Genomic DNA, 20,614 nt, shown 5'->3' with positions numbered 1-20,614 from the left:
TAAAATATAAAAAATAAAATAAATAAATAAATAAATAATGCTGTCACACTTTCAATAGCACTTTAGAATTATAGCACATATAAATTATTACATCCCTATGAGATAGATTCCATATTTCCTACTTTACTGATGGAGACCAAAAAACTCAAAAAGTGAGTAACTTGCCCAAGATTCCCAGTGAATAAGAGGTAGGGCCAGAGCTTAAACGCAGGTCTCAGTTCCTGGACCTGCTGGGCATGTACCTTAATCAGGATACACGAATGCTCAGCTCCCTTCAATGCCACCTTACTGGATACTATGCAGACAGTTTATAATATTTTCGTTATAAGAATCAGAAAGACATGCAATTTAATCGTACAATTACCATCAGTAAATTTTACACTAGCTACAAAGGTGCTGCAGGAGACAAAAACTGACTCACTGAAAGACTAAATCAAAGGTACTAATGTTAATTGTGCTTTGATTTTAAGGTTAAAAAACCATATTACCATGTTAGATTTTTAAGCTCTTCCTCCCTGTACTTACTCTTAAAAGGTGTTAAATCTAAGATTCTTTTCACGGTTTAAAAAAAAATCATTTTATTAAGAACAGTACCACTACTGGGACTTCCCTGATGGTACAGTGGTCAAGAATCTGCCTGCCAATGCAGGGAACACGGGTTCAATCCCTGGTCTGGGAAGACCCCACATGCCGCAGAGCAACTAAGTCCATGCGCCACAACTACTGAGCCCTCATGCCATAACTACTGAAGCCCATGCACCTATAGCCCAAGCTCCACAGCATGAGAAGCCACTGCACCGCTATGAAGAGTAGCCCCTGCTCACCGCAACTGAAGAAAGCCCACACACTGCAACCAAGACCCAACACAGCCAATTAATTAATTAATTTAAAAAAATAGTACCACTACTTCTGCCAGGTGATTATTTTATTAATTCTGCAGCAAAATCACCACCTGAGAACAAACTGGTGGTGGTATGGGAAGGAAAAGAGAAGGAGAGAGGGAGTGAGGTAGAGAGAGGGGAAAGACTTCATTTTATTATTTAAAATCTAGCCAAATTCACTATTTAATAATCTTTTCTAAAATGAGTAAGACAAATACAACTTCTAAGGGAAACGTTTTTGTTCCCATGTTAAAATAACACGCCAACGGCTACCAAGGAAATATACTCTATATACATTCATTTTCATAGATTCCAATCATGAAATGTGTTGCAATAAAATGCAATGCATAAAAAACACTTAAGGTGAGAATCATTTTTACAAATTTTGCCAATGTGTGAATTTTATCCCTTCTATCTCCTTACTTCAACATAAAGTGACCTCTGAAACACCAGCGGCAGCTCTTTATGGTACCTCCACAGTCCACTTACTATTGAAGTTGAAGCTTGTTTCCTCTCACTCTGTGCTCAGTGAATGAAGAACAGCTGTTTTTTTGAATAGGCTGGAGATTTTAAAAACCTGCCAGCTCTTCATTCTCCCTCCAGTCACAACTACCAATATAATAAATTCTTTTCTCAATTCCATCTTTCTTGGGATTAAAGGAAAGGGAATCAGTTCCTAGGGATAAAAAGATCAAACTTTGAATCCAAAATTTACAATACAATCCCAGGAATATGAGCTGCATAGCTCCAAATAGCAATAATAATTATAAAAACAGAATAATGGCTAATAATTACTGAAGCTGCACCATGTATCAGGAACTACACCAGTGCTTAAAAACATTAACTCATGTGATCCTCAAATTAACTTCCTGAGGTAGATACTATTACTACACTCATTTTGCAAATGAGGAAACTAAGTCTTAGAGCTAAGTACCTTATGCAAAATGACACAGCTCTTAAGCGACAAAGATTTGAAGTCAAAGGGCCTGAGAAATAAATTCAGGGCTTCTATGGCCAAGCTCCAAAGCCCTCAACCTCTAAAAGCCACAGGTCATTTTTAATATTTGAAAAATCTAAATAAAACAACCAATTCAACCATTTAACTGAAAATCCATACAAGGTAGCTAAACTGTACGGGTTTTTTTGTTGTTTTTTTTTCTTTAGTTAAACTTACATCATTTCAGTATGGGTAGCATCTGCTGCTCTAATTACAGTCCTTGGTTAAAAATGGGGTGGCAAATCATTAATAATCAAAGGTTTTGAAGAAAAATATTTTTGTAATATGGGATTCATAATGGAAAAACAACTTAATAGATCTCGTGTGAAAATTTGGGGAGACAATGGACTAAATGACCTCAGTGATCTGTGATGGATCTAACATCTGATCTTTGCCTGACAAACACTTCTACCCCAGAAATTTGTTTGCTTCACCCTCACTCTAGTCTCTTTCTCCTCCAAATCCCACTCATAACCCCCCAGCTGCTTTTTATTACCATTGGCAGGCCTAGAAAACTTTGAGATTAGCTCTCAATCACTAGGATGAGCTGAGTAAAGGCAGCTGAGGTTGGCTCAACATTTATTCTTTGCTATGAATCCTGGACAATTATTTCATTTGCCTGGCTTCTTCCAAGTTTTTTCTGATTCTCCTGGCTACTTGCTGACTTACCCTCCATCCAACTGCCTAGCTCTGCTTCTTCAACTAGTGAACACCTCCTAGCAGCTGCTTCGTGTATGGTCCCTGGGTCTCGATCCTGGCCCCCATATCAATGGACTAAGAAGTATCTAACTCCACCAGCGTTCACAGGCTTGTGTCACCTAAATGCTCTCTTTTCCCTTTTCTGCTCCCTTGATAGTTTCACTTGAGCTGCTACAAGCCATACTCTACCATAACATTCTAAAATGAGTGTAATATTAAAGCTGATTTTGGTTGGCACACACTCCATAAAATGCTACGGGCAGCCTGTGGAGAGAAAGTGTAATATCGGGAATTCCCTGGTGGTCCAGTGGTTAGGACTCTGTGCCTTCACTGCTGAAGGCCTGGGTAAACTCAGATCCTGTAAGCGTCACAGTGAGACCAAAAGGGGAAAAAAAGGTATAGTATTATACCCAACGTATAAAGTCATTACTTACTTTTGTACTTTTTTGGCTAGAGTTAACCTCTCAAAATCCTGAAGGATGTTACACAACTAACACAACTTCCCCACCCCCAACTTGCTGAATGAAAAATTCATGATTCCTCCTTGGAATCTTTAGCAGTTATTTTTATTTCCTATATGATGACACCATCAAATCATCGATAACTCTAAACTCTTTCTCATTCCCCATTTTACTTGCTTTGGACACATTTTCTCATTCTTCAAGTTATCACCAGCCCCTCTGAGTTTTAAAATCCAAATAGTTTGAATATTCTCATAGCAATTAGTGTAGTCCCAAATACTTATGGACTAAGACTTCATATAATACAAAACAGTTCAATTAACATTTATTTTTAAGTACTGGGAACATAGCAAGTGAAAACAGGACAATGTTCCTGCTCTAACAGACTTTACATTCTAAGTAAAGGAGACACAGAAAACAAGAGCATCAGCAGTGGTGAGCACTACTGCAGAGGACTGGAATAAGATGACCTAGGAGTGATTAGGTGACTATGTTAGACCGGGTGATCAATAAAGGAGGCACCCTGGAATCTGAATGACATTAAGAATCCAATACAATATGCAGTTTACTGTATGTCAATTGTATCTCAATAAAAGCTCTTAAAAAACAAAAAAAAAACAATCCAATACAGAAGGGAAAGTTGCTCATTTTGGAGCCAGGAACAATAAATACAAAGACCTTAAGATAGAAAAAAGGCCAGTGTGGCTGAAGCTTAGGGGCCTGGGAGGAGAGTGATATCAGATGAAGTCAGAAACACTAGCAGGGGCCAGCTCACCCAGGGTTTTTAATCCCAGTGCAAGGAAAGCCACTGAAGGGGGTTTTAAGCTTTACAAAGTCCTATAATTTGTATACTAACATGGCCCCTCTGGTTGCTATGCAGGTTACTGACTATAGCAGGTGAAGAACAGAAATAGGGAGACCCATTAGAGGGCTTGCAGTAGTCCAGCTGAGAGAGATGGTAGAGAGAGAAAGGTACAAACAGATTCATAAGGTTAGGAAGTAGAATTGAGAGTCCTCTCAGTGCAAAGACAAGTGAGAACAGGTGAGGAAAAAAAAGAAATCAAGGATAACTCCTACATTTTTCACTTGATGTACTGCATGGAAGGTGATGTAATTTAGCAAGATTGGGAAGGCTATGGAAAATGTTGGTTTGGAGGGGGAGAAATCAAGAGCAGAATTTTAGAGCCAGAAGAGATCTTATAGATCTTTTACTTCAACCAATTTATTCTAGAGAAGTGAACAGTGACTTAAACTTGTTTAATGTGACTTGCCAAAAATGGCAAAGTTCCAGTATATTCTGGAAAAGGCACTGCCTCAGTTTACCAAGAATTCTTAACCTTTTTGTGTCACGAACCCCCCTTCGGTAATCTGATGGAATCAAAATAACGTTTTAGTTTTTTTTTTTAATTTCTTAAGTATGGGATTATAAAAAAAATTTGTATTGAAATACAGTTATCAAAACAAAGAAAATGTGATTTGGTAACACTATATGTGCTTCTTTATCAACTCATTAAATAGTAAGACCTCATAGCAGAACTAATAACTACCACGGTTTCAGAGTAACAATGTGTGGTGTAAGTAATATTTCAAGACACCTGCAACAACTTTAATGTGATGTGAAAATATCTGTGATTTATACTGACAAAAAGTTAAAAGTACTACAAGTATTACTGTAGTTTGTTTCCTACACTCTAGCTGAAGGATATACAATTTTCAGGAAAAGTTAGTGGGGGAAATGTGTAATTTTTCACCAAGTTCATGGCCTCTTGAATTCTATCCAGGAACACCTAATTTGTGGACCCCAAGTTAAGAGCATTTGGTTAAATCCCCGATCATCTTCCCCCCAGATTAACATAATAGCCTTGGAACTGATCACCCTGCCTCCAGTACTTCCTCAAATCCTGATGAAGGATCACAAAGGCCATCTAACGACAACACTCCCCTGCTTAAAGTCCTTGGAAGGCTTCCTCACAGCCTATAGACAGTATGGCATTCACAGACATACTCTCCAGGCTCGGCTTCTCTCATGCAGTACTTCTACTTGATTTCCAGCATTGTGCTGAACTTTCAAGACTTCCTGCCTGTGTTCTCTTCCCTCTTTTCTACTAGTATAAGACCCTACCAAAGTATTAACTTTCGAAGCATCTGAGCTCTTTCCCCCAAACAAAGCAATCTCTTCCTTTCCTATGAACTTCAAAATCAGTAAAGGTTTTTACGAGGCACATTATCTGGGGCCGTGGTTATCTGCACATATTTTTTCTCCCATATATCACAGTATGCTTCTCCCAAATTCATTTGTTCTCCCCACTGCAAAAGGTGGTCTTGAATATTTGTGCTAGATTTTTACTAATCTAAAAACATCTCATATCTCCATTACAATGCTCGGTTTATGAAGGGATTTCATACATTTCCTTGTTTAATTCTCTTAATAATCCTATGAAGACAAGGAGTCTAAAGGCTTACCTTAATAACCCTATAAAAACAGTCTAAAGTTTATTTGGCAGATGAGGAAACAGAAGTCCAGTGAGATAAACTCACCGGCTCAGGTCTAATCATTTGAGCTAGAGTTGGGATCATAAAACCCAGGCTCCTCGGCACAGTGCTTATTGTGAACTGAAGCCAATGTGCCAGGCCCAGGACAGGTGAATAAACAGCATGCCAGCAAGCGCTGCCTTCAAGAAACTTTCCAACATAGTACCAACATGACCCTATTAGCAACATTTTTTTTTAGCTCTTTATTGGAATATAAATACACTGTTGTGCCAGTTTTTGCTGTACACCAAAGTGAATCAGCTGTATTTATACATATATCTCCATATACCCTCCCTCCCGCAATTCCTTCCCACCTTCCCTATCCCAGCCCTCTAAATCATCATCCATCATCGAGTTGGTCTGCCTGTGTTATGCAGCAGCTTCCCACTAGCTATCTATTTTACATTTGGTAGTGTATATATGTCAATGCTACTCTCTCACTTCATCCCAGCTTCCCCTTCGCCCCCCACTCTGTGTCCTCAAGTCCATTCTCCACATCTGCATCTTTATTCTTGCCCTGTCACTGGGTTCATCAGTACCATTTTTAATATAATAGTACAAGTCCTTTGCTGTACACCTGAAACTAACACAACATTGTTAACCAACTATGTTCCAATATAAAATAAAAATTAAAAAAATAAGTTCTATAATAAAATTATATCATAAAGCTAAAAACATTCCTTATTTTAAAATATAACCATTTTCTCTTTTTCTGTTAGAATTTATAAAAACTACATTATTCCTATTATTCTAGACCTGTGAAATGAAAGCTTCTTGTAAACACTAAATATTACACAACTAACCAGAGATTATTTCCATCTCTAGAAAGAGAAACTAAAGTGACAGCTTAATATTTTAAAAGACTTCAAGAATGTACCAATTTAAAATTGTCAAATAAGAACTAAGAATTCTTGCCATTTATTATCTTGCTAATTCATATTTATTTTGATCAAGTTGTTGAAATTTTAAATGCAATTTTCATATATGATAGCATGGCTAAGTATTTTACTTATCAGTAGTTCTCTCTTTTGAAATTTGAGGCTTATAGAAAACTGAGTTTTCAAGAGGGTGCTGCATGAACAGTAAAGAACAAAATTCAAATCAATGAAGCAAATATTTATTACTATATGTAAGGTTGGTAATGCAGGATGAGACGTGTTAGATACAATTCCTGCTTTCAAGAAGCTTAAAACCCAGTAGGAAGGATGACAATCATAAACATACCTACAACTTTTAAAATATGATGCTTATTATGCTTTAAATGTGATGCTTTACATATCACACACCTTACATAAACCTTACTATAAGCAGCTAGAGCAAAAAAAAAATTTCAAGCATCCAAAATACTCTTATTTGGAATGAAAAACATATTATATATACTACATATGATGGATATTACATAGTGGTGGATATCTGTGAACTACAGTCACAAGTAACAACAGAGTAAGTCTCAAAAATAGGATTCAGTAAAGAAGGGAAGGTGTTAGGGAAGGAGAGAAGGAAGAAAGAGCACAGAGTATCTGGAAAGAGTTGTGAAAAAAAGATGAAGAGCTTCTTTGAGTAATTTTTAGCAAGGGGTACTTAGAATCAGGAATAAAATATTTTTTTTTTTAAAGAGGGTGGTAAATTATATAAAGGAATTTCAAGGTAAGGTTTTCTTAGAACCAGGAATATTTTTTTTTAAAGGAGGGTGGTAAATTATATAAAGGAATTTCAAGGTGAGGTAAGGAGAACTGAAATTCAAAGAATTAAGGATTGACAAGTATTCTGCTCAAGGCCTTCCAGGGTTACAGCTGGATGGGATGGGAGCCTGATCAGAGCATAAGTTCACAAACTTTAGAGCCCAAAAGAATGGCTCTAATTATTTAACCATACAGTTAATTTTATATCTAATTACACTGAGCTTCTTAAAAAAAGATCCCTAGGCCATACCCAGAGATTCTGATTTGCTTGGTCTGGAAGAGAAACTGAGAATCTACCTTTTAAGAACCATCACAGGTTTTGAACACAGGTTGAACAATTCAGAGATATATAGTTTGGAGTCACTTCTGAAAATGTAACGGGAAGAGGATGAAAATAAACCTTTTAAACACATATTTGATGGGCCCATACTCACACAGACTGAACTAAAAGGCCCGGGATAAATTCTCAGAAGGGGGACTCAATCAAAAGCTTGGCACTTATAAGTATGTAAATATAACACACACATAAACATGTATAATTTCTCCCCCAAAAATGTCAACAGGGACTTGGCAATACCATTCACACGCGCCAACATTTAAGTTGATACTTGCTAATTTGGCAATAAGAAAGAAAATTTTCATCTGGATTTTTCTAATAATCAGTGAAACTGAAAACATTTTCTTAGTTTGACATGGAAATTTTTATCAACATGTGAATGTCCACAGCCCTCCTCCTTCCACTTATTTTTTCTTTCTTAAAAAGGAATGACTTGCTGATACTAAGCTGACCAACACAGTAAAGACAACAAGTAAAAATATTGGGGGGAAGTGACCTTGTTAGCTGGGATCTGAGGAAGAAGCTTTAGAGTGTGACCTGTAAGAAGCCCCAGGGCAGTAAGAGAAATGGGAGAGCAGAGAAGACCTTGCAAGAATAATATGGTTTATGAATTAAATTCCCTTTAATGCTCTTTGAGGAAAAATGGAATTCCTTTTTACTATCTTTTGGGGTTGAACTATGCTTCTTGAACAAGATCCAGTAACTTGCACCATGCATATTCGTAAATCAGTTAGGATTACAGTTGGTCCTGGCTGTTTGCACCACTTTTATAAATTATATGTTGATATTCTTTGTGCATTTTTTTCTGCCAAGATTTTTTTTTTTCCATTAGTAAGCTTCATTTTTTACAGCCGTTTTCAGTTCACAAAAATTGAGGGGAAAGGACAAAGAGTTCCCCTATACCTTCTGTCCCCACACACATACAACCTTCCCACTGTTAACATCCCCCACCAGAGCGTTACACTTGTTAGAATTGATGAACCTACACTGACATATCGTTATCACCCAAAGTCCACAGACTACATCAGAACTCACCCTTGGAGTTGTATATTGTATAGATTTTGACAAAAGAATAATGACATTTATACCAGTGTAACAACTTACAGAAATAGTTTCACTACCCTAAAAATCCTCTGTCCTCTGCCCTTTTTATTTTGGGGGGGGGGCACTCTGTGTGGCTTCTGGATCTTAGTTCCCCAACCAGGGACTGAACCCAGGCCCCTAGCAGTGGAAGTGCAGAGTCCTAACCACTGGACCACCAGAGAAGTCCCTCATTAGAGTTTTACAATTTTCCTCAAATACATCTTATACACATATTGTTAGGTTTATACCTAAGTTTCTCATTTGGGAGGGAACACAAAAGTAAATGATATTGTGCTTTCAATTTCAAATTCTACTTTTTCATGGACAGCATATATGAAAGCAATTAACTTTTTTATACTAACCTTGTATCCTGCAACTTTGCTATAATCACTTATAATCCAAGAATCTTTCTGTCAATTATTTCGGATGTTTTACACAATCATGTAGAAATAACACTGCAAATACAGTTTTCTTTCTTCCTAATCAGTATAATTTTTTTCCCCTTTCTTGTCTTATTGCATTAAGCTGGACTTCCAGTATGATGTTAAAAGCAATGGTGAAAAGGGACATTCCTTTTTTATCCTTTCTTAGAATTCCTACCACTCTGCTCACAGTGTCCATCTACGCTTGCATGTTGTCTCGTGTCCCCATTAAAAACCTTGATATATTAATCATAGTTCTTTTTTAAATTCCTGGTCTGATAATTCCAACATTCTTTCCATACCTGACTCTGTTGTGATGACTGCTCAGCTACTTGAAACTGATTTTTTGCCTTTTAGATGCCTTGTAATTTTTTGTTGAAAGGCAGACATGAGGCACTGGGTAAAAAGAACTGTGGTAAACAGATCTTTAGTAAAGTAGTAGTATGGTGGGGAAGGGGGAGCATTCTATAGTCCTATGATTAGGTCTCAGTCTTTCAGCGGCTCTAAACCTCTAGACTATAAACTTCACCAATGCTTCTCGTACCCACTTCCCCTTAGATGGGACAGGATGGCTGGGGGGGCAGGAGTTATGTATTTCCCTTGCCCTACATGTACGGCTAGAGGGGCTCCAACTGGATTTTTCCCTTCCCCTGGCAGAAGGCTAGAGCGGGCTGGTGTTGAGTACTTCCCGTCCCCCAGTTAGGTTAGGCTGTGGTAAAATAGTTTCTCCTGAGGGCATACTGTGTTAGGAAGAGCAGAATGCTCTGGTGTATTTCAAAATGGTTTCTTTTTCCCTCCCTTGCTTCCAGCAGAGGGAATTTCTCTCCAATACTAATTGTGCAGATTGGATAGAGCTCCTATGACTGGATTCTCTTGCAGTTTTTAACTCTCAGAGTAGTCCACACTGAGCCTCCAGATTCAATTACAGTTTAGATTTTCCTACCCTGCCACTGGTTCTTGCAGAGGTTTCCACTCTGGTGAGTTGTGATTCTCCATATGTCTGTTTCTCCAATTTGGGAGACAGCAATTTATCCTGCGACCTCAGTTCTCTGAAGCATCTAAGAAGAATTGATTTTTTTAGTTTTTTCAGCTTTTTACTTGTTGTTAGAATACAGTGGCAACTACTAAGCTGCTTCTTACATGCCAGACTGGAAACCAGAGATCCTGAGCTCTGAGATAGATTTTTAATTAATGGTTTTTTAAAATGAGTGCTTTGTATATTAAGAAATATCAACCTTTGTCTGGTTTTATGAATTTTTTCCTCAATTTGTCATTCGTCTTGAAATCTTATTTATATTGTTTTTGATAGCACAGGAGTTTTAAATTCTTATGTAATCAAGTCTATGAAATTTGCCTTTTTGGTTTCTGACATGCTTTGACAGGCCTTTCCATTATTACCAAGATTATATTAACTTCACATATGTTTTCTTTTTATACTTTCATGGTACTTTTAGTTTTTACATTTACAGTTGTTATCCATCAAAAACTACTTTTTCCTCAGATTTTATTAAATGGCTAGCTGCCTGTCATAAAATCATTTAATAAATAAATGCATCAAGCCCCAACTGATGCAAAATTCTACCTTTATCTTAGACTAAATGCCTATATACAATTGGGTCACTTTCTAGACTTTACTCTTGGGGGAAAAAACAAAACAAAACAAAACCTGGCAGCAGAGACAGGCCTCTAAAGGAACTGGATAGCTGGAGACAGGTGATAAAAGAAGACTAACTTTTCATTGTTCACCCTTTTGAATTTTATTCCATGTGCTTTGAACTAGCACACACAAACATCAACAAAATTTGTTTAAAGCTCTGCTTACTAGACAGAACAGAATTATCAAATATTTCAGCTCTCTGTAAATTAAATCATAACAACCCCCATATGCACCTGAACAATACCTGAAATCACAGGTCTACCCTGATTTCAAAACTGGGAACTATGACTTAAATAATAGTGAAAGTGCCTCAAATACATCTAAATCCTCAATCATTGTAAGCAAAGCTGCTACCTCAAATGTGTAAGAACCTCAGATATGTGGGTTCCCTAGATGCAGCCATCACAGATGTATTTTGCATCCTTCATTGAATGTTAGCTAGTAATTATCAAATACTTAATTCAGAATCTAATCTTTTTATTCTAATGCAATCCAAGTCCTGTATTTTTAATATTATTTCTTTATAATTTGATTTCAATGTCAGATGCCAAATCTGACCTCTGTTGTAACCATAGTACCATAAAGCAAACTGGCTAAGACAGAAAAAACTTATACCTGGCAGCAGATGGAAAAAAACAGGTTTTGTCTTTTAAGTCATTCTCTTTAAGATCCTCTCCCTCACACCATTTTCTAAACAACGATTAAAGGTAGACTCATTTCGTCATTTTAGCCTTTCTGTATATAAAAATATTTTTAAGCACTTGAAAATACTCCTCCAACAGAAATGGAAAGGTGACCTAGTATTCAGTTTCATCAGCATACTCATTAATTATATACAATAGATACTATCTCTGTACCCTGTGATTCTCTCACTACCTGCTCTCCTAGGTACGTTCCCACTTTCTTTTCCTAATAAATAAACTCCTTTAACATGTGGAAGACACACATTCCACATATCTCCCAGGGACTCTAAGTGAAAATGCATAAGAGAAACATTCTTTTTAATAGCCTAATTACCCTCAGTTTTTAAAGCCCCCTGCATTTGATCATCATAACATTATCATCCCCATTTAACAGGAAACAGACTTGCCAAACATCACATTACTGGCAATTAGAAATAGGTCTCCTGATAGACTGTCCTTTGCCCTAAATATGCTACATCCCACCACGATTAAACTCCATACCCAAAGAAAACTCTCTCTAGAACACAATGAAGGAAGCACTCAAATGAATACTAGTAATATTTTTTTAAAAAGCAATTCAGTTTAGTATTTAAAGAAACAATTTTTCATCTTCTAAACAAGAAATGATCTCAAGTATGCCAAAAGAGATCACACTTTAAAAGGCAGCAGGTAATGTATTTCCTTTTCTCCCACTGTCTCCAGAGCCTTGCCTTACACCATGAAGCACTAATCTAATGGCCATCTACTACTAGATGTCAACTACTGAAGGCACAGCCCAATACACCCACTACTAAAATCTGGGTACTTCCCATGTGAGACTCCTCCTCAGATGAAATTACTCTTTGTTGAGGCTAAGAATTCTCAACCATACCAGGCTTGATGCCCCCCTTTCCATAAAATATTTCCTAACTTCTGCTTTGTCACCTGAAATGAAATTAAAAACAATCTCCCTACAGCCTTCAAACGAACCCACGTATCCTAAATAAAATATGACTGGAGAAGCAAAATGAAAATCATTTAAATTAAGATATGTATTTTAATATGTTAATCTTGAAACAAAACTGAACTAGAAGACATACTACAGTAATTAGTAGCTAACCAAGACAGCTATGAATGCAAAGTAGTTTTTGATGCAGTTTTTCCAAAACTGTAAACAACTCGATCAAGTTGTGAACCAACTCGATCAAGTTGTGAACAAAACAAACCTTTCTTTCGCACAACAGGTGCATATGGAAATAGACACTGGAAAATTCAGTCTCAGTTAAAACCATGGTTTATGTGTAAAATGGAGGTTCTAGGTTCCGATAATTACACGTATTACACAAATGTCAGAACATGGGAACGAACATTCCTTTTTCAGGACAGCCCATGCATTTACAAAGAGTATATAGCATCCCTGGTCCCCATCCATCAAATGCTAGTGGTTAGCCCCAGTCATTCCAACCCCCAAAAATGCCTCCCAACTTGGAATCCCCATCTGGACCCACTGCCTTAAACACAATTCGACTATCACAGTATAATGTAAAGAATGTTTGGGAAGCGTGGATAATAGTTTCAGTTCTATCACCTATGAGTTATGTGGTCACTGGCAGTGAGCTCTCTAAATCTCAGCTTCCAGTGTACCAAACAGGAATAAACAATACCTAGGCTCTGAGTTGTAAAGGTTGACTCAACAACTTGTCTGTAGCACAAGGTAGGTGGTTTCCAACACACGGCATATTGAGATGTGAAGAAGGGGGCTGTTGCAGATTGAGAGCAGCAAAAAGTGGCATGAATGTGGAGGAGGCTGAAGATATAATAAGCATACAGAAAGAAATTTAACACACATCAGCCTACAGACATTTCAGAGAGCAGTCAGCAGTCCTATGTATCTCAACAACCCCTGAAAGAATTAGTGCATTATGATGCAGTGAAATAATATTCAGAGTGATGACCCCCAAAATAAGAAGGCAAGAGAGACATCTTTAAGAGACTTCCACGGTACAAGGCTGAAATTTTATCAAGTTTTCATACTTAAGAGAGTGACTGTATCTAAAAAACATTATTTGAATTTTTACTGGGCAATTACCCTATTCCAGACACTAGGAAAACACAAATAACTAATATACCATACCTGTCCTTAAACATTTTACCATCCAGTAGTTTAGACATTGGTAAAATATAACCATGATAATAAAGTAGAATGTAATAAATTTTGGGGGCCTAGAGAAAATTATGAATAACTATGAAAATCAAGGACATCTTCATGGCATAGCACACTGAAAAAGACTCTGACAGGTAGAGAATGGGACACAAATCATTAAAAAAAAAATGAAGTCCAAGCAAAGGCCCTGAGCATGAAAACACAGCTTGGTTTCAGAGAAGAAAGGGAGAGGATACTTTAGAGGTTGGGAGGGCTGTAAAAATTAAGGCTGTAAAAACATTTCAGGACCTATTCATGGAGGAATCTGAATGCCATTCAAGTAGCTTTGAGTTTTACTGGGCAAGAGAATTTTCCAGAAAATCGGTGTTCATGTGGCACATCTGATCCCCAAATAATGCTTACCGATGGCCAACAATAAGATTCCAAACAAATGCAAATTTTCATGAATGAGATCTCTGAAATTTAAATATACTTTTTTTAATATGGGTAAATAAGCAAAAAGAGCCTTAATGCAAGAGTAGAAAGCAGTTTCTGATTTCATTCCTTAAATAATGAAAATATTACTAAAGGTATTGAACCTGGGGCCTTAAAAGAATTCAAGATAATCTAGATTTGCTTTTGATTTTCTCTCAAGCAAGTGGTAGAACTTTCTAAACATGTATTTAGTATGCTTTATGTCACCCCGGAAGGCAAGAGGTAAGCTGCAGTATTATCACCATCTTCTTACTATGCAGAAATTGAGGAACAAAAAGAATAAATGACATTATGGTCACAAAATAAGCTGTTATATTCCCAGGGCTTTCAATTAAAGGCTTGAAACCCACATTTCATCCTTTATCCTTCGTACCATCTGAATACTAGAATTACCTTTTATTATCGTCTTAACAGAAAAAAGAATGAGAATTAAACTTTAAAATCACTTTCTCGGCTTGGTACTGCTACCAAAAGAAATTAGAATTTAAATTCCGTCTCCTGATACCTGCAAGAGCTGCAAGGTGTAAGCAGTAATCCAACCTCCCAAAAAAACAGACAACTGTAAATAGCAGGACAGGTCAGGAATCCTAGACCCAACTTTTACTCTGAGTATCTGGCAGGTCAGAGGTGTGTTTGTAAAACTGGCTTTGTGGATGTTGTGATGCAGAGGTGCCCTAGGAGGCCCAGAAAAGCGGTATCTACACACACACCCACTACTGCAAACTTGAAATCCAGTGCTTTCCTTCTGCCCCTCCCTGCACTGCACCATGCACCAGGAGACTCCTGGTACACACAGGCCTGGGCAAAGATCCTCCCGACGACGTCTGCCTTAAAATGCGGTGCTCTGACGATGTCCAGGGCCTCAGAGAACAGAGAGAACACCGGATGTGGCTAAACACATCTCGAAGTCTTTCCTCTCCAGAACCCAGGGCCTGGTCCAGAGGCTTCTATCGGACACGGAGTTCCCGCTCCTATTTTGCTTTTCACACAGGCGCTGACAACCCCTACCCCAGGGTCCCCCTCCTCAGCCTCCCCCACGCCAAGTGGCCGTCCCAGGGACGTAAGGAACAGGAAGAGGAAAGTTACAGCCCAGAGATCCGGGCCGCGAGGCCATCCGGCGCGGGCCGGGGTCCCGCCAGCCCAGCCCCCGGAGCCCGGCCGCCCAGCCCCGGCCTCGGCCAACGCGCCGCCGCCGCTGCCTATCAGCGGAGCGCAGGGGCGGGGCTGGCCGGCTGGCTCGGCGGCGGCTCCGCCGCGGGCGGGGACGGGCGGGGGACCGACGGCCGCTCAGCTCCGGCCGCCGCGCGCAGACACCGGGCCCGGCTCCCGAGGGCGCCGGCGCGGCCCCGGGGAGCGCGAGGAGCCGGCGAACGCGTGGCCTGCCGTTGGCGGCCTGGTCCGCCACGCTCGGCGCCCGCCCACCCCCGCGGTGGGACCCGAGCCCCCCGGAAAGATGGTGTCCTGGATCATCTCCAGAGCCGTGGTGTAAGTGCCGCGCACGGCGCCCCGCACCCCCCACGCGAGGCCCGGGGGAGGGGAGGGGAGGGGGGGGCAGGAGCCAGGAAGAGAAGGGAAAGGCCCGGGCCTGGGCGGGGTGGGCTGGCCTGGCTAGGCCTGGCCAGGCCTGGCCTCGGGCCGGCCCGGGGTCTGGGAGCCCTCGGCCTCCTCACCCTAGTCCACGTCGCTGCGGGGCTCCCTGCGTCGGCCGAGCGCCCGGCGGCTGCGGCGCGGCCGGACTGCGTGCGGCTCGCCGGCCCTTCTCCCGCGGCGCTGGGTGGGCAGGCGCGCAGGGCAGGCGGCGCGCGCTCCCCGCTCCCGCTCCCGCTCCCCGCGCTGCGCGGCACCGCCCTGCGGGCCCGGGAGCGGCGCGCCTCGCGGCGGCGCCCTGCGCAGGCTCCGCAGCAGCTGAGCGCGGGAGGCTGCTGGATCCTCCTCAGGAGGATGCAGGGGCCGCTCCGAGCCTTTGTATCGCGTGTTGCGGGTCTCCCAGGGCGGCTGATTGCCATTCGGTCACGTGTCGTAGGAGGAGAGATGCGTCTAAAAATCCGGGACCGCTCCCAGCTCAGATCCCTGGGAAGGGTCTCAGGGGCCCCAAGATGTACAGCTTATCGAGAAAGGAGCTCTTTATTCAGTGGGGACAGTGGCCTGCTCATTCACATCCCAGAATTTGGCCCTGTCTTGGTGGAAATATTTGCAAAGGGCTTGAGGGGCTGCAGGTGCCAGTTGCCTTTGTTTAAATTATCGGTTCATTTCATTGCTTTTACCAACAAGTGCTACAGGCTCATAAGAAAAAGATTAGTTGAGTTGTGGTGTTTACCGTGTAAAGGTGTGTGTTGGACTACAGTTTAAACTAATTTCCTCCCATCCTCCCTGACTTAACCCCCTCCTCGAAAACAGAAGTCACGAAGTAAACAATGACGTAGTTACAGCCAGGGGCCTGTGGATTCATTAATCATGATCTCTGTAGGAGTAGTATTATCTCTGTACCTTTATGAAATGTTTTTATGACGTGGCAGGCGTCTCTGGTTTGCTTTATAATGTGAGAAAAATAACATTACCAGGTTTTTAATTTATTTCTCAATGGGGAGAAAAGCTAATTTTTCTGGTTTTTTGTTTATTTGTTTTGAGTTGGTTTCTTTTTTGGAGAGTGAATCAATCGCCTAGAAGCCCTGTTTTACCTGATTTACAAAAATTCAAAATGTGTCATTTGATTGTCTTCATACAGTTTTTTCTTCCTTGGTATAGTTTTTAGTTTTAAAGCTTCAGAGTGTCCCGTGTTCATCTGTACAAAACTAAAAATCAAGAAACAAAAGCATACCACAGATATCTGGATTTTTTTTTTTTTTTTTTAGACTTTTGGGGCCTTCTTTGTTATTTTCATAACACAGACATACCTTTTCTGACCTAGAAGATGTCTATCAATTGTGTCAGCGCCTAGAAAATCAAGTGTCCCATTAAGACACTGTAGTTTTTTTTTATTTTTTAGTTCTCTAGGTTCCTTTAACCAGTTCTTTAACCGACAGAAAATTGTGAAGCACTTTGATTTAGTTTGCATTACTCAAAATCAGATTTTTGTTTTTGATCATTAACTATAAGTATGGATGTCTTTTCTGTGTGCTATCTAGAACACAAAGGTTAATAATACAGAACTGATCTAAATGGAACTGACAGTTGGAATACACCAATACCTGCAGCACAGGTCAAGTCTTATAAGAGTTACACCCAGAGCTGTAAGGTTTAGACAAGGAAGAGATTATATCTGGTTGGAGAATCAGAAAAAGCAAGGGAGATTACATTCAAGATGGGCCTTAAAGGACAGACTGAAATTCGACAGCCAAAGATGAAAAAGGAGAGGATTCCAGATAAAGGGATCACTGTGAGCCAAAGAACAGAGGAGGGATAGCCCAGAGGAGGACCTAAGAGACTCGGGTGAGAGAAAGCTGGAAAGGTAGGCTGGGGCCTGTTTTCAAGGAATTTCACAAAGTGATAACTATTATTAGGCAGCAATGGTTTTGCTTTAGGAGATTCTCTCCCCTGTATGAGATAGTTGTGAACGGAGAGACTATGAAGATGGGCAGACCACTTAAGGGGTTCCCTAACTGGAGAGAGAATTAAAGCCTTCAATGCTAGAACCTACAGCATTGAAACTGTGAGGCGAAGGAAAGAGAGCAAAATAGGGAGGAAAGTTCATGGGAATGTATTTATCAAGTGTCAGGAAATGTGTTTCGTGAGCCCTTGAACATTAGCATATTAAAAAGCAGAGTTGTCAAGAAATATAAGCATCATGATATTTTGCCCCTCCTCTCCACAGTTTCTCTTTCTCTAAGCGCTAAATGTTTTCTACTCCCTTGATCGCACATAAGACCACAAAGGATCTACCCCAGGGTCTACACAAACTTGGAAAGTTTTTTCCCATGAGCAGACAGAATTTACTACATTCTTTCTAATCCACTGGAACAGCCAGGCGAGTCCTGAGCCTGAAGAAGCATCACACAGTTCTCTCAACATGAACCTCTGCTGGTGTGTGCAAGGAACACAAGGACCCTCTTTAACCAGAGCTCCCTGTGCGCATGAGCACCATATCTGGGCAGAGCAGTGACTTGGTAATCACACTTGGATGCCAGTTAATAGCTGCGTGGACTGGGCAACATACTAAATCTGAGGTTCATTGTCCTTGGCTTAAAATGGTTGTAATATTTACCTCCTTAAAACTGTTGTAAAGATTAAATTAGTTTAACCAAAACACACCAAATGTGGTGACTGACATTTGTTTTGCACTTAAAATGTAATATGTAGATAGATTTTTTTTTTTAATGAGGGAGAGAGGAGTAAGGTGGTATAGCAAGAAATATTATTGGACTATCGTTGTCATTGTTACCATTGGAAATCTGGAATTTTTTTTTTTTTAAGATGTGAACTGTTAACACTTTTTTTAATTACTCAATTTATTTTTTGCTATACAGCAGGTTCTTATTAGTTATCTATTTTGTACATATTAGCGTATATATGTCAATTCCAATCTCCCAGTTCATCCCACAGCCCCCCACCCCCACACCCCCACCCCCGCTTGTTGTCCATACATTTGTTCTCTACATCTGTGTCTCTGTCTCTGCCTTGCAAACCGGTTCATCTGTACCATTTTTCTAGATGAAAACAGGTCAACCTCTCACTGATTACAGAGCTCAGTTTCTTTCTCTGTAGAGATAGAGAGATGTAGTAATCTCCAAACTTTTTTTCTTTAGGTTTTTTTTTTTGATGTGGACCATTTCTAAAGTTTTTATTGACTTTCTTACAATATTGCTTCTGTTTTATGTTTTGGTTTTTTGGCTGTGAGACATGGGATCTTAGCTCCCGGACCAGGGATGGCACCTGCACCCCTTGCATTGGAAGGCCAAGTCTTAACCACTGGACTACCAGGGAAGACCCTCCAAACTTTTGTACAGCTGTAGCATTCTGTGATGCTATGAGAGGATTTTCATTTTTTTTTTCCAGTCTGTTTAAAATCAACTTACTTTAATTTTACAGGCAAAGGTTTTTTACCTTCCTTTTGATGGAAAGGTTAGTTAGCAATTGTTAAGGGATAATAATCTGAGACTACCAAATGATGTTATATATAATGTAATATGTAATACCCGTAACCTTACCTTTTAAAACATGATTCTTAAAAGGTTAAGGGAAACCTCATTTTTCTAACTTTTCTTAATTTGTATATACAGCATAGCTTGTGGTTAAGATCAGAACTAAAGACAAGATTGCCCGAATTCAGATATCAGCTCTGCCATTTAGTATTGGCTACAGCCTACCCCATAAAATTAAATGTGTTCATATACATAACATCCATTCCCCAGCATCAGGGAGATGGTAAGCATTCAGTAAGTGTTAGCAGTTGTTATCAGAACACGGAAGAACATACCCCACTACCGTCCGAGCATACTGAACGTTTAAACTATTTTCAGTTTACATTTTTCTGTCTCTTTGTGTAGGTGACATAGTTGTAATTAACAGTAGAGTAAAAGAAAATTTTTACACTGCCATTTATTGTTATATGGTAAGCATCTTCTACATTACTCTGAAATTTTATACCTTATATTTGATCAGGTCAGTGTTCATAATTTTCATAGCCATCCTTCTATTTTTTAATTTTCCTTTTAGATCATTTCTAATATTTCATTATCATAGGTAATGCTACAATGTAATTGTAATGCTGCAATGGACGTCATTTACATATACATTTTAGTGTTTCCTTAGGATAAATATCCAAGAGGAATATTTCTGAGTCAAAGGCTATGAATATTTTTATGACCATTCATACCAATTTCCAAATTGCTGTCTAAAAGGATATTAATTTTTCACTGCCACCAATAATCTTTAAGTACTGTCTTTATCACAGTGTAGCCAGATTAATTTTTAATTAATCTTTAATTTTTTTAATTGAATTTTTTTCTTTTTAAAAATTAATCTTTAATTTTTTTATACTTTCCTAATTAATATAACAGATATTGTTTTATCTTGCATTTTCTTATTAGCAAGGTTTAATATTTGTCGTAATATTTATTAATTATATCACATTGTACAAATCATCTTTTTGTACCTTACCCATTTATCTCTTGGTTAGTTGATAATTTACTTGTCTGTCTGAGCTCCTTAGATAATAAGGAAATTAACCTTAAGTCCTGTTTGGTGCAAGTATGTTTCTCAATCTAACTATCCTTCTCTTTAGATATCTTATTTTTACTTATATAGAGTTTATAGTTTAAATGCAGTTCACAGTTAAACTTATTCATTTCTTACTCTGTGATTTCTTTTCCACTTTTTAATTTATTTTATTATTTATTTATTTACTTATTTATTTAGTTTTGGCTGCCTTGGGTCTTCACTGCTGCTCACAGGCTTTCTCTAGTTGTGGTGAGTGGGGCTAGTCTTCATTGCGGTATGCGGGTTTCTGCAATGGCTTCTCTTGTTGTGGAGCACAGGCTCTAGGCACATGGGCTTCAGTAGTTGTGGTGCATGGCTCAGTAGTTGTGGCTCGCAGGCTCTAGAGCACAGACTCAGCAGTTGTGGCG

The 20,614-nt window shown here is 39.4% G+C and overlaps 2 protein-coding genes across 4 annotated transcripts in view; one reads left to right on the top strand and one right to left on the bottom strand.

The window, feature by feature from the left end:
• The window catches only part of JMJD1C (jumonji domain containing 1C), a 285,860-nt gene extending 269,980 nt beyond the window's left edge, over window positions 1-15,880 (bottom strand). Inside the window, exon 1 of the mRNA XM_057734771.1 lies at window positions 15,722-15,880. The gene's annotated coding sequence lies outside the window, so the exon portion shown is untranslated. The remainder of the gene's footprint in view (window positions 1-15,721) is intronic.
• REEP3 (receptor accessory protein 3) overlaps window positions 15,320-20,614 on the top strand; it is a 97,088-nt gene continuing 91,793 nt past the window's right edge. Inside the window, exon 1 of one of the 3 annotated variants that reach the window (XM_057734779.1) lies at window positions 15,320-15,536. Coding sequence is in view for 2 of the 3 variants with exons in the window: in XM_057734777.1 (XP_057590760.1) it covers window positions 15,505-15,536 (32 nt within the window). In the remaining variant the exon portion in view is untranslated. The remainder of the gene's footprint in view (window positions 15,537-20,614) is intronic. The other 2 variants (XM_057734777.1, XM_057734778.1) reach the window with 2 other exon arrangements.

This window comes from Hippopotamus amphibius, chromosome 5 (assembly GCF_030028045.1).
Source record: "Hippopotamus amphibius kiboko isolate mHipAmp2 chromosome 5, mHipAmp2.hap2, whole genome shotgun sequence".
Taxonomy (NCBI): Eukaryota; Metazoa; Chordata; class Mammalia; order Artiodactyla; family Hippopotamidae; genus Hippopotamus; species Hippopotamus amphibius.
The sequence above is the reverse complement of the archived record's forward strand: the minus strand, read 5'-3'. Positions and strand labels throughout refer to the sequence as shown.